This window comes from Leptinotarsa decemlineata, unplaced genomic scaffold (assembly GCF_025532065.1).
Source record: "Leptinotarsa decemlineata unplaced genomic scaffold, Ldec_3_MD MMD2_tig00026299_RagTag_RagTag, whole genome shotgun sequence".
Classification (NCBI taxonomy): domain Eukaryota; kingdom Metazoa; phylum Arthropoda; class Insecta; order Coleoptera; family Chrysomelidae; genus Leptinotarsa; species Leptinotarsa decemlineata.
Window position 1 is genome coordinate 3,350,568 of NW_027412676.1, and position 14,907 is coordinate 3,365,474.

Sequence of the window (14,907 nt, forward strand, 5' to 3'; positions counted from 1 at the left end):
AGCTTTGGGTATTAAGAAAAACATTCTGAAATGGATTGGAAATTATCTTTCTTGCAGAGTCTAACATGCAAAATATGGTGTAACTCAATATCTTCCTCACTCACAGTTCCATCTGGTGTACCGCAGGAATCTCATTTCGGATCATTACTTTTCAACCTATTTCTAAATGACTTGAATGATGTTATTCTCTATAGTTAATCTCTTCTATTTGCTGATGATCTGATGATGTTTAAAGTTATTCGAGACTCATTTGATACTGAATTATTACAGGACGATTCGTCTAAATTTGTACGCTGGTGTGATATAAACTTATTGCGATTGAATATAGACAAATTCATAAATTTAGTTTTTTCCTTAACGAAAATCCTATGAATAGTCTATATAAAATCAAGTAATCGGAACTAGAAACAACAAATAGAATCAAAGATTTAGGAATCATACTTGACCCAAAAATGTGATTCAAACCCCATATTGCAAATGTTACTTCTAGAGCATTAAAAACGTTATGTTTCACTCTTAGATCTGCAGAAGAATTAGCTCTATCTTCCTTGAAAATAATGTATTGTTCATTTGTTAGATCAACTCTACAATTTGGTGTTTGAAAGTGTTCAAAAACAGTTTTTAAGGTACTCTGCATACAAACAGGGATATAATATTGGTGAATATAACTATAAAATTATATTGGACATTCTTAACTTGAGTTCTCTGGCATTTCTATGTCAGAATTAGAATTAAATCTTACACTAATTCCCCGGAACTTCTTGAATTTATAACTTTGAATGTGAATCAGAAGAGAATATGAAATATAGAAATCTTCAAAGTACTCTTTCATCATACCAACTATGGCCAGAATGAGTCGATAGGTAGAATTTTGAGACTTGCAAACACTCACAATGTGGATACAGAAATTTTCAATTCTTTTTTAAAATAATTTAAAAAGACCGTGAAAACATTGTAATTGATTGACTTATTGTGAAAACATTGTAAATGATTTATTTTTGCTTTCCTTTTTTTTTAAATTTATTTTTCCTTACATCAACTGATAGTACATATGTTTGAATTAATTATTCATTTTGTAAAAATAAGCAATGCCACAAATAATTATTTATTTAAAAATTATTTAATCTAGTTTCTCATTGCTTAACCAATAATTGGTTGACCAGGGCTTTTATGTCTCTGGTTTGGTGAATCATCTTTTAAACAATCGCATTTGCTGATCTGCTCAGAGGGAGTTTGTTCCTTCTCCTAATGCAAATTCTGCTTTTGGTGCTCAATAATTTGATAAAAGATAAATTCATAAAATATCCTTCTCCCGAAAAAGAGAGCTGGGAAACTTTTGCTCTTTATGTTACAGGGACAGTTAAAGTCGTTTAGTCGATGTCCGCCTTCCCTGTAGATTCATATTCTTTGGTTACTTCATGGTCCCACGAGTAGTTAGGATAAGGAAGTTCATCATGGCAAAGCCCTGCATTGCTGTTATAGGACTTTTTACAAGAGGGCGCCCGTTATCTCAAAGGTTCACCTCCACAGGTGACACATCAGGCCCCCTGCTGTACTAGAATCAAGGCTAAAATTAAGATATGGACAAGGACTTGTATTTCTAAATCAACCCTTAATGTCTTGAGAAGGTGATTCTGGTAACTTAACATGTGATCCTACTATACACACTTTTGATTTTCTCCACTGAACAGGAAATAGTTTTTGTTTCACCATTAATCATTGAATATCAACATAGTGTATGCCTTATCATAGAAACTATTCTAGTTATTTCGATTGCTTGGAAATTATTGGCAACAAAAAAATACTAACCGTGAGGATGGGAACTAATTCCCAATGGAGAGGTTTGTCAGGCCAAACTGCTGCTATCCAAGCACACACCAACAAACAATTCTCTAATAACATCACTACATAAAATATTGCCATAGTCCTTCTACGTGGCTTCTCTTGTAGATTTATATAGGCCAAAACATATATTGCAGCCATAATACCACACATCCCCAATTTTTTTCCCCGCTGGCCATGAAATGGGCTCCGAGGAGATAATAACCACAAAAACATACATGCCCAATGGAGAGCTAACACTAAGAAAATCCATGAGTGGTAACGAGCTGCATATGCAGACAAAGCTAGTGCCCGAGCTGTTACTGTTCCTGCTCTCCAAAGCAATTGCGACACTACACCTAACCAGGTGAGCACCAACCGATCTACACTTTGTATGTGCTTGCTGAAGGATGCCAAAGCCCAGCAAGTGGAGAAGAGGGAGAGTGCCGTCGATACAATCACTAAATCAGTCGGGGGGCCATCCTCGGCACCTAAAAATAAAATTCAAATAATTAGTATAGTATACAAATTAATTGAATCATATCAATCTATATTAACTATCTAAAATATTAAATAAATCTCGGAATGAATTGAACCAGATATTGTAGTTCAAACTTTCAATATTTATATAGCTTTATCGAAGGTAGTTGGTTTCTATAAAAAAAATATAAAGAGAGAATAGGATTTATTGTACCATGGTGTGTCCATGGTTACAAACCTTTTTAAAAATAAAACACGAATGTAACACAAGGAGAAATGTTTGAAAACGTCTATACAATTGTTAAAATCCCTGACAGATCTAAGAACATAAATCCAAAGTTATGATTAAAATAAAGATATATATGTTATATATATATATATATATATATATATATATATATATATATATATATATATATATATATATATATATATATATATATATATATATATATATATATATATATATATATATATATATATGATGAGCTGTTTTCTCGGGTTTCGCTCCGTGTTCTGTGTATTTTCTCCCCATAAGGATTATTTTCACAACGTTTCGGCAAAGTCTCATTTGCCATCTTCTGGTGATGTCTGTTTTTTTCAACTAGACTGATTACTTCGAACTCTGTGTCTCAATTTATAGGGATGGATGTTTCCCTTTACCTGCGTTGCTGCCACTACCTGTGTTTGTTCGACTACCTGTTTTGGTCTTATTACCTGAGCTGCCTCTCCTGTCTCTGTTATTGTACCTGTATTGTCATGTACCATTGTACAGGTACAATAACAGAGACAGGAGAGGCAGCTCAGGTAATAAGACCAAAACAGGTAGTCGAACAAACACAGGTAGTGGCAGCAACGCAGGTAAAGGGAAACATCCATCCCTATAAATTGAGACACAGAGTTCGAAGTAATCAGTCTAGTTGAAAAAAACAGACATCACCAGAAGATGGCAAATGAGACTTTGCCGAAACGTTGTGAAAATAATCCTTATGGGGAGAAAATACACAAAACACGGAGCGAAACCCGAGAAAACAGCTCATCATACTTTATCCGTGAGAATCTTCGAGTTAACATATATATATATATATATATATATATATATATATATATATATATATACCATATATGCATTCCTGAACCACATCAACTCCTTACACCCCGACCTAAAGTTCACAATAGAATTTGAAAATAATAACTCACTCCCTTTTCTGGACGTTTTCATCACAAAGTCCAACAACTCCTTCTCACACACGGTCTACCGAAATCCTACCCATACTAACCGCTACCTCAATGCCAAGTCCCATCATCATCCTGCCCATGTAAATTCCGTTCTGAATTCCCTCATACATCGTTCTATAAGACTCACTGACAACCACAATAGATCCAGGGAACTATACGAACTCACAGCCGCCCTTCACCAAAACGACTATCCCGTCTCCAAAATACAAAGATCCATCCAATGACAGCAAACACAAACCCCACCCCACAAGTTATCCAAACCACAGACCAACCAGACAAAAGCTTTTCTCCCCTACATCCATGGAGTCACTGACAAAGTGAGCCGAATTCAGAAGAAACATAACGTAAAGACAGTATTCACAGACAACAACTAAATCTCCACTATGTTGAGAACACCCAAGGACACGATACACAATGAAGCATAGGGCATATACGAAATACCATGTTCAAACTGTCCCAGAACTTACATCGGCCAGACCAATAGAAGAATTTCCAACAGAGCCTATGAACATGAACTAGCTGTTCGCAAATTAGATCCAGCACCATCTCTCTTCAAACACCACCAGGAAACAGGCCACACAATAAGCTTCAAAAACACCAGGACTATTGCTGCGGAGAAAAATCTTCAGGCCAGGATAATTCGAGAAGCAACTGTCTTAACAAGCGAGATGATTCGCAGGGACTACCACAAACATAGAGGACATTGATGTTATGCAAGATACCTGAAAATAACTCGGGTACCCGGTCAGACAAACCAGATACTTGGGGACAAGGGAGATTACGACCTCGATATAATTTTTTTCATCCAGAATATATACACATACAAGATGACAATTTGAAAACTTACAATGGCTATATCTGAGCAACCAAATGAAATATAAAAACAATTTCCATAATAGGGAGGGGGAAACAAAATTATGTTATAGCTAATTTTTTTTCACTTACCCCCTCGCCCCCAGCCACCTCAACTTTATAGCCTTAAATGGCAACCCCAACTTGTGAAAGCTTACCTAAAATCTCTCAAAAAATGCTCTTCAATGGTACCCTACAAAGTTACATTCTTCGATGTAGTAAGTTTTTGTTTTGTAATGCACTGTTTGGAATCTTTGGTGAAGTAATGAATATTACTGGAGTTTTATCCCAACACGTTTTGAGGTGTTAAAATAACGGTTTGGTGTTATGATAAAACTCAAGTATTATTCAAGTCTTGGTTTATTAAATAAAACACTATGTACTTAGATTAAAATTTTATTTTCTATTATTAATCTAAGACGAAGACAATTTTCAAACTCTTGACGTACATTGGCAAATGTTTCTCTGGAACCAGATCGACATTCTTGGGATGATTCTTTCCTTCAGTTGCCTATTGAGTCAGGTCGTGTCTTAAGAACAACAGGTTTTAGGTGGCCCCAGAAGAAGAAATCAAGAGGAGATATGTCCGGGGATCTAGGAGGCCATTCAATAGGATATCTTCTTCCAATCCATTGATTAGCATAATTATTATCTAACCATTGTCTAACTGAAACTATATAATGAGGAGATGCCCCATCCTGTTGAAAATGTAATAAATTATAAAGATAAATTGCCTTGTATGTCTCTCTGATTCTCCAATTCATGGTCTGAGGTTCGAAATATCTTTCTAGCATGTGAGTATACATTTCGCCATTTAAATATTCTTCTATAAAAAATGCCCATTCAAATAAAAAGTGCACTCTCAACTAAAGCAAATATTTTTGATGAGCCGAAGTTCTGCGATAATTCTAGCTGTCACCAAGTTCTTGAAGGATATGCATTTTATATGAATGAAATTTATGTACTTCAAGTACTTTCCTTACAGGCTCGCGGGATAATCCGGTTGCTGTAGCTGCCTGAGTTGATAAAGTGTAATTCATTGCAAACTGTCCGAGTACTTCAATTTGCGTTCGTTCGTCCAGAAATATTGGTTGATCCCTTTTTTTATTTGTGACAGTACCAGTTTCTTGAAATTTTGCTACAAGTTAGCGAATGTACACGTGACTAACATTTATCTCTGAGTGCCTCTGGGTAAATTCTTTAGTTGTTCTTAACAAACACTGATTTTCTCTACCATTGTTGCACATAAAAATTCTGTTTCTCATGTACAACGTATCGAAAAAAAATCCAATGTATTAATAATAAGAGTATCGTTTCCCGTCTTAAAGTAAATAATGCAATACAAAAATGCCTCTCTCTTTACTTATCAACTAAGTCGAATTATTTCAAGTACAAATAAAAAAAAATAGTACAGGCGTAAAATGTTTAAGAGTCTCAATATTAATGCTACGGTGGTAATAAGAACATTTCTTAAATTGATAATAGAAAATAAAATTTTAATTCAAATAGTGTTTTATTCAATAAACCAAAATTTACTAGGTACATCGAATGTAACTTTGTACGGTACCACTGAAGAGCATTTCTTAAGAGTTTTTAGATAGGGTATTACAAGTAGGGGGGCCGTTTAAGAATATAAAGTTCGGGTGGCTGGAGGCGGGGTAGTAAGTGAAAACAAGTTAGCTATTACACAATTTTCTTTCCCCCTCCCTATTATGGAAGTTGTTTTCTGTGATTTCTTATATTTTATTTGGTTGCTCAGATATAGCCGTTCTAAGTTTTCAAATTGTCACCCTGTACATAAATATATGTATGTTGTATGTGTATATATCAATTTCCGTTAATATTCCATGTTTTACATGTGGGACTCAATTTTGCGGATGGCAATTCCAATACTTTTGCTACCAATTCAACAAAAAATACCCAGATGATTTTTTCTTTAATGCTGAAATATGCTTCCAAATTTTAGCTAAAGGAAGGAAGATTTGAAAAAAGGTTTAGAAGTGAATATTTGGGTCAACTGATAGTAAGCAAAAAAAAAACGTCAGTCAAGTGAGGTGAAAGTTGGAGATGTCCTGATTGAAAATGATACTTGAAGCTTATTGATTGGTATTTGGGATAAGTGGAAGAAATCATTACTAGAAAAGATGGAATGGTATGAGTCGTTTGTTTAAAAACTAGTTTATATCAATTAATGAGGTCGGTCCAGAGATTGTTTCCATTAGAGGTCAGTTCCATTCAAGAACAATATTAGTAACGGTGGTGACACGAAATCGAATGATATAAAAGAAAAGCAAACAACCATCCGTTATGGAAGAAAGATTAAACTCCCTAAAAGATTTTTCTTTGTTTTGTGTCATTTTCTTCACAGGGAAATACAAAAAGTGGGAGAATGTTGTTGATAGTGGCCTGGATAATATTTTGTTTGTTCAAAGTTATATATCCCTTCTAGATCCTTATTAAGATATTCAACCTTCTGCTGCCGGTGAAGATGTGCATCCGCTGCCGATGTCCTGGAATCCAAATGTAATGACAAGACAAGTGTCGTCATCAAAACAATATATTGGATTCTTAGTTTTTTCCAAGTCTTTGAAATACAATAAAAAGAGGATTGGACACAATATGGATCCCTGGGGAACACCTGGGTTGATGGTGAAAATATTCGAGAGATATCCATCGACGGAAATTTGCAGGGAACGTTCTTTCAGAAACTGGAGAGCCATACACAAAAATGATCCGACAAGCCATAGCATCGAAGTTTGGCCAGCAAACCCTCATAGTCTATAGTTATTCGGAAATAGGCTAAACGCGAGCAATCTCCCAACAAGAAGGAAAAAACGCCTTTCTTGTAAGACAGGTTGAAAAGTCTGCAAAATACCGGTCCATTTGTGGACTTTTTAAGGACGATGACGGGCACTTCATTAGGACCAGACATCTTGTTGACACCGAGCTGTTTCAAAATCCGCCTGACTAGACGCTGTGGAAAAGTAATTTCCGGCATTGTGGATTCTAGTGTGGGAATAGTGGTTGGTGCCTTTCCCCGAAAATCGACTGTGGAGTGGGACGCAAATTGTTCAGCTAGTAGATTTGCTTTTTCTATGGCTGTTGTTGCAATTGAACCATCCGCTTGTGTTAGTGGTGTAATTGTGTGGATTTTGTAAAATTCTGATCAACAGCTTCAGCTACCGACCAGAAGGTTCTAAGCCCGTTGGGATTGGCAAGCAGTTCATCCCCAATTATCTGATTGTGAAGTTCTTCGCTTTCATTTATCCTAAGTTTGCAGCTGTTGCGAGCATTAACAAACCTAGTTCGGTTTTCGGCACTGGGATTTTTGCGCCACCGCTGGTAGGCGAGATTTTTGGAGGCGACAGCTTGCTCGCAATTTTTGTTGAACCAAGGATTGCCGTTAGAAGGTCGTTTCATTGAAAAAGGAATATATGCATCCAGGATGATAGAATAACTTCCGTGACTTCAGAAACACAAGTTGATGGATCTTTGGAGCTGAAACAAACATCTAGCCAGGGGAAATTTCGGAAATGGTCTTGAAGATCCTCCCATTCAGCAGATTTGTAATGCCAAACTTTGCGCGGCTTAGATTGTTCCCCAAGATTTATCGGTAATTCACTCAACACTGAAATTAGTTTGTGGTCAGAAGATCCCAATGGCGACTTTACGGTGATTGTAAATTTCTGGATTGGTTCTTAGGTATAGATCCAGCAGACTAGCATATTCTCCATCACGGTCAGGAATTCTGGTTGGATCATTTATATGTAATCTGAGTAAGTCCGCTGCTTATTGCAAAAGCCTCAGCTTCGCGACCTTGTTCGTCGTTGATATTTGAAAATTTGAGCAATGTGAACATTGAAGTCACCGAATATGGAAATTTCGGCACTGGGATGATTGATTTGCAGAAAGTCAATGGTGTTCGCCAGTGAAGGGAATAGTCCCTCTATTGTGTATCGCTAGGTGGTTGATAAACGCCGCATATGAATTTGGTGATCTTCTGTGATATTATTTTGAACCACATAACATCAAAATTTCGAAGTTCCAGCATTTCCTCTCGTCGACAGGAGATATCGCTTCTGATAAAAAGAAATATTCCAAAGCTGTGTCAGAACACTGAACGCATTCGACAAAATAGATTAGAACAAAGTATCCCAATTTGCAATACGGCCACAACGATAATGTTCATCAGCGAGAATTAATTTTATCAAGCACTCTTCAAACCATTCACTGAATCTGTTTCTGTTTAAAATCTGTTTTTCCGTTAATCAGCTGTCGCCTCCATACGAACGACAGCTTTCAGAAGTTGAGAAACTTGTGCGAGCTAAGGACTAACGAGGTCTTACCTTTTAACGTGTGATTTCTAACACGAATATTTTATTATATTCTTCGAAGTAAACATCACTTTTTTCAAGGAAGAAACACAAGCACTACAGAAAAATCCTTAAGACGCTCTAAGAGCGGTACCTGTGTGAAAATAGCGATTCACGTTTTCAGTTTGATCATCTGATTATCGAGAATGTCAATGTCGAAATTACTGAGTTAAGATGAATAACCCTTTATCCAATCTTCGTTCCTCTTTTTGATTCATAGACACAGTTTAATTAAAATGGTGGGTAACTGCCTTTTTGATTATTTTCGCGAAGTTATTTTCACCCGGATCTGATATTCCAAGAACATCAAGCTTCCATAAATCAGTAATGTCATGGAATCTATTCACCAAGAAAATTCGTCATTGCAACTAATCCACATTTCAGTCAATATTTTCCGGCAACATCGGCACCAATAAGCACCTCAACGGGATCACCTTTCAATACAGTTATACCTACAATCAAATTCTGTAGTTCACAAATCCATGATTCTTCTTTAAGCGGAGTGACATTATTACAAATAACTGGCTGATCGAATGCATCAGAATTAGAAATATACTGATGATTGAAATTTCCCAAACTGATTTTGTAGCTATTATATTCAATAACTTCAGATTGGGAACCTCCAGACAACGCATGTATTATGATTTCTTCGCCAATTTTCTTGTAGCCCACTTTATGGGCAGTAAACATATTCATGTACATTCAATGACTGTCTGTATCAATGATTGCTTTTATGTTGTAAGGAAAACGTTTATCATGATGTTCAACAAGGGTTGAAAGAAAAATTGTATCATAGAAAGTTTGACTATATAGAATTTCAACAGTTGTATTGTTTTTCTCCAATAAGCCATTTTCATTTTTAGGGCAGAAAACCTCTGACGATGATTCGTTTCTTGGCCTTAGCATCGTAGCATACTTTTTCTTGCAACTGGAATACTAGAGTTACTCAAGTAATTGTCTCCGCATTCTCTACTATCCTTTTCAAGAATTCCATCAATTTATTCAATCGGTCTTCGATGAGAAATTTGGGACCAGCTAATTTCCTATTTGAACTCGTTAAATCGAAATTTTCAGTCGTACTCTGCTTGCCATACTCTGAGGGTATCTTGAAGGTATCTTCATTCTACAAGCGGAAACAACATAGCAGCATATTTTCAGTGTTTCCAATGCTAGAGGTTGTGACTCAACTTTGTTGCTCAGCTCATCCCTGATAAAAACGAGACTTCGGGCTGTCGATGGCTTTGAGCCAGATTCGAAATAGTGAAAATTGCCGTCCCATTATAGCAATTAGAAAAGTAATCACTTGAGAAGCAACTGTGATCACAGAGAGTATTCCAAAAAGGTGGTTATCGTATGACAACTATCGTTTGTTCCATATATCTATAAACAATAAAGTTTCATTTTATATCACCTGACATGACTTTCTACTTGTTGAACCCTCGACATATTTTCTCCAACCAACCACCCAACCTGAACAGAAACCACGTTACAATTGGCGCCTGACCATATTTAAGTATATCCTGGAACAGACACAAAGGAGATTCTGAAAGAAAAATTACAGGTGGACAAAAGTAAAGTCACGATGACGAACGTGGAAGAAAACAATTATGCTGTGGGCTGGTTATACAGATTGAAAAAGTACATTCAAACCGGATTATCAAAACTCTGTCTAGACAAAACCGGCATGGATGATTAAGGAATTTCGTGAGAGCACCTCCGTGTTCCACGAACACTCAGACACTTAATTCTGTTTTGGATTGAGTACAAATATGGTACACTTTGACGAAAAAAGGTTCCTGGATCATTCATAGAAAAAAGTGTCAAATTGCAAAATGGTTATAACAGAACAGATGCTTTAAAAAACATTTGCAAAGAAAAAAGTGTTGAAGTCTAATGAAAATCCAGTTGAACCAAAACAGGGGAACATACGTATCAGCATGTTACGATTTGTCAAAATTGTAAACTATTGTTGTAGATCATGTCTGAAAGAAAGTAACGCCGGCCGCCACTGGTAACCATAAACCAAACATGATGTAGCTGAGAGCGTTGGAATGCCCAATGTACATTGCCGCTCGAGAAGCAGCAAGAACTTCGGCGAAAATTCTATGATGTTCGATTACGATATTCAAACGCTGGCTGCGAGCGTATCGACACAGTCAAGTGGACTTTACAGTGCGGTACGCGATATGATCTAGTAAGGCGATAGACATTCAAATAATAGTATTTGTGTATTTGAAGTAAAATAAAATTAAGTTTGATTATTCAGTGTAGTCAGATATTGGTTGACCTACGGGGAAAACGTAACACTATACTGGAAATGGTCTGGTTATAATAGAGATATAGTTGTTGTAGGAGAAAATCAAGTCCGATAACTGTTGAGGGTCTCCAGAATTTTCCCTTTTTTCTACAAACTACAATAGTAGACCTATGCTAAACAGAGGTGGGAAATCAAATTCTCTTACATGTCTCTAGAAGAAGAGTCTAGGTCTAGTTATTAGCACAAAGGAAGTAGTAGTGAAAGGTAATGCTGAGGAGCAGAACACTTCCGTTCCGTCGATAGGCAGGCTGTCTGAACAGGAAACAGATGAACTGTCGCAATTTCAAGTCAAGTCAAAGTCTTGACTCTGTCGCCTAAACGTAAAATCCGTCTTCTGAATGACACTCCAATAAAACAGAGGCATCGACCGTTAATTCCTGCTATCAGAAAATGATTAATGAATTCGACCAGATGGTGAAAGGCAAAAGAGTTGAATCATCGAACAGTCAGTGGAGCTCACTGATTGTCCTAGTTGAGAAGATATCAATAAATACCGTTTCTGCGATAAACTTTCAGAAGACAGGTATTTTTCAACATTGGTTCTATGTTCAAGTCACTGGTCCGTACACTTGTTGAAAGGCAGTCATTCATCATTAAGCGCCTCCAGAAATGCCGTAGTCAGCAAAACGTTCAAACATTCATTACAGCTGAAAGAAGTTTTCCATCATCTGAAAGAGGCAAACTTATAAATGAACCCACACAAATGTAGGTTTTGTAAAAAAGAGCTAACATATCTAGAACACGTAGTGAGTGAAGAAGGTACAAAAACACAGAAAACCTCACAGAAGAAGTGAGGGCCACATTGTCTTTATAAGTCTGGACAGCGCTTACGCAACTGTCCAGACTTCTCGAAGACCTCCAGATGAATGCTTTTAATGAAGGACTGGGTGCTGCTTTACTTCAAAAAACAGCTGGCAGGGATGAAACCATCGCTTGCTGTAGTTTGCTTACCATTTTGTGAAAATCAGTGATATCAAAGTTTGAAGTGGCTTCATTCCGTTAAGTCTCTTTCCAGTCTCTCGAGTCGTTGGGCACTTTAGTTGCAGGAAGTGGTAGGCTTTCAATTAACATGCCTACGGAGTCTTCACCATATTCCGGATCTCTAGATGCCCACTGTTAGCAATGTAGTCCACGGAGGACATCAAAACCAGACCTGACAGAGTTACTGCTAGAACTCAATGCATCACTGCTGCCAGTGCACCAAGAAGCACCACAGATGAAGACCTTACAGTGAAGCCTGGGAAATGTATTTCCCCTTGTTAACAGGGATACCTGAAAACTGAGTACCCGAGGTTCTGCCGATATAGTCCATGAATAAGTTCCAACTCTGGAGAGGCAAGGCTTTCGATAAGAAGAACTAGGAGGACTTCAAATACCCTAGGCTAAGTTCAATAAGATAGATAAGTCAGGCTAAGGTATTATTTTCAATTTTATGACTAGCACTAGGGCCAGGGATAGGCTAGGCTGTAGTATACAGGAGCAAGTAATATTTTAACATTATTCTATGTTTTAAATAATATTTTGTGGTCAGATAATACTAATAAAAATGATAATAGTAAAATAATAATAATGATAGTAATATTCATTTCCCTTGTTGAACAGTATAAAATTTCATTCACACAGTAACAAGGAAGACATCCATAAGGTATATATCATGATAGAATACAATTACAAATATTATTAATAGTCTAACACAGCGGATCTCAAACTTTTGTTAAGCGAAATATTTGACGGACCCCAACAATAAAACAATGTCAATGTCAATGTTTTTAAAAGTGTATTCTTTATTAATAAGCATAATAAAAGTACAATGTAACAGTTACTTATTATTTCCTTACATAACAAGTATAATAATAATAAAAAAAATTAAAAAAGAAAATCTAACTGATGGGATATATGAAAACTGTTTTTTTATTTTTCATCAATTGGTTGATATTTGGTTTGATATAAGACAGTTGAAGTCTCATATCAGGTTGAGTGTCCAGTCTATTGATGTATTTTGTTTTCATGGCTGCATAGGTTGAGAATCCTGTTTAGGACAAATATGTTGTTGAGAATGGGAGAAGAATATTCAGAGCCATTTTGGCAAAAATCGTTGAGAGGCGTCATTTTAAATAGTGACTCCATACTTGTGTCTGATGACATTTCTAAAAGAGAATCGTAAATCTTGTTTGACATACTTTCGGGCTTTTGCAAGTTGGGTAAAAAAGGATTATGAATCCATAAATTCAGTCTCATATTCGTATTCTGTTCAAAGTTAGAATCAATCCAAACCTGATATATGATGCATCATACTTCTTTTTTTTTTTACCTTTCAAACTGTGGAACTTGTTGTTACATCATCGTCTGGATCGGTAATTGCTGTATACTTCGCCCGTACTTGAACATTCGGTTTCGTTAGAAGATATTGTTGCAACATTTCAACGCCTTTAAGCCAACGTTTCATTCCTCTTTGTTGATAATGTTACATGTCAGGAGGGTGGGGTCAAAATAATGAACTACATAGAAGAGTTACTTCAAAGAAAAAATGTTCAAAACTGATACAATCAAAATACAGCAGTTGTAACAATAAACACTTCGTTTTTGGCAGGTGGGTATTCCGAAACGCTAATCTTCCACTGTATGAGTGGTCTAACATATAACACAATCAGTGAAACAATACTTGAAAAATAAATAACACCTTAGAATGAATAATTATTGGTTTGCGAAAAATTCCTCGATGGTGTAGCAGTTTTTTGGCATATAAATGTGTTTGATAGGTTATTTGAGGGGCATAATTGGACCACATTCAAATATGAACAAAACAATTCATCTGTTGAATAATACGGAATGTTTTATGTACCTGAGACGAGGTGTAACATTTTTGTAAAAGACCTAAATTGCGGATAGATATTAAATAGTATTTTTATTTAGCAATATTTCACAATAAATATAGTAAAACAAAACCTTTTGACCTAGTTCACAATTATTTTTTTAATTTCCTTCTTTTTAAATAACATAGGTTCTGTATTGCCTATGCACTCTGTATATGAACTATTCTCGAAAATGTGAATGATAATAAATACCTGGTAATAATGATAGCTGCAACAATAACATAGGAGCAGCTTGCAGAAATCCATGCACCAACCTCAATATGCATAAGTCTCTAACTTCACGCTTAACACTAGCTATCTGAACAGGTACAAGAAGTCGAGCATATCGCCACAGCACACCTAGCTGTAACACATGTAGCGCTATCACAACAAATCGCTGCCAACCAACTGTTTCTTGATTCAAATACCACCTCAGTGATAAAATCTGAGAAATTATGATTGACAAAACTATGGCACCTAGACACTGAAGGAAAAGTACCGTGAAACTTCTTTGATACAGGTCATAGACTACTAAAATATCGAAAACCAAATCACAAAAATATGCTGCTAGGGAAACCACATTAAAGAGTAAATCGCATAATGGCAAGAATTCTGCCATGTCTTCAACTGAATCATCTCATGCTGAAAATGAGAGGAATTATTTCAGAAAATTGGTAATTTTTTAAAATTTATCTACATACTTGCCCTCCAGTATTTTTCTGGGCCACTCTCTGCATTCCTAACCTCCTTTCATTTTTGCAAGGATACTTTCTTCATATCAGTACAATAGGAATACTTCTGAAAATATTTAGTCATATTTGCTGGCAAGATGAGTACTTCTTCCATGTGAAAGGTTTATTAAATAGGAACAATCAAAAACATTTGTTGACAAGTACTAGAGTCGATGTACTTGTGCTTGCGCAAACTTTAAAAGGCGCATATTTTACTTTGACATTGACTTTACTTGACATGT

The 14,907-nt window shown here is 36.2% G+C and overlaps 1 protein-coding gene across 1 annotated transcript in view; it reads right to left on the minus strand.

Moving 5' to 3' along the window:
* The window catches only part of LOC111506956 (XK-related protein 7), a 36,627-nt gene extending 21,735 nt beyond the window's left edge, over positions 1 to 14,892 (minus strand). The window contains exons 1-3 of the mRNA XM_023162178.2: positions 14,636 to 14,892; positions 14,148 to 14,576; positions 1,810 to 2,312 (exon numbers count right to left, since the gene is read on the minus strand). Of these exons, the coding sequence (XP_023017946.2) occupies positions 1,810 to 2,312; positions 14,148 to 14,553 (909 nt within the window). The 5' untranslated portion in view covers positions 14,554 to 14,576; positions 14,636 to 14,892. The remainder of the gene's footprint in view (positions 1 to 1,809; positions 2,313 to 14,147; positions 14,577 to 14,635) is intronic.
* Between the last annotated feature and the right edge of the window lie 15 nt (positions 14,893 to 14,907).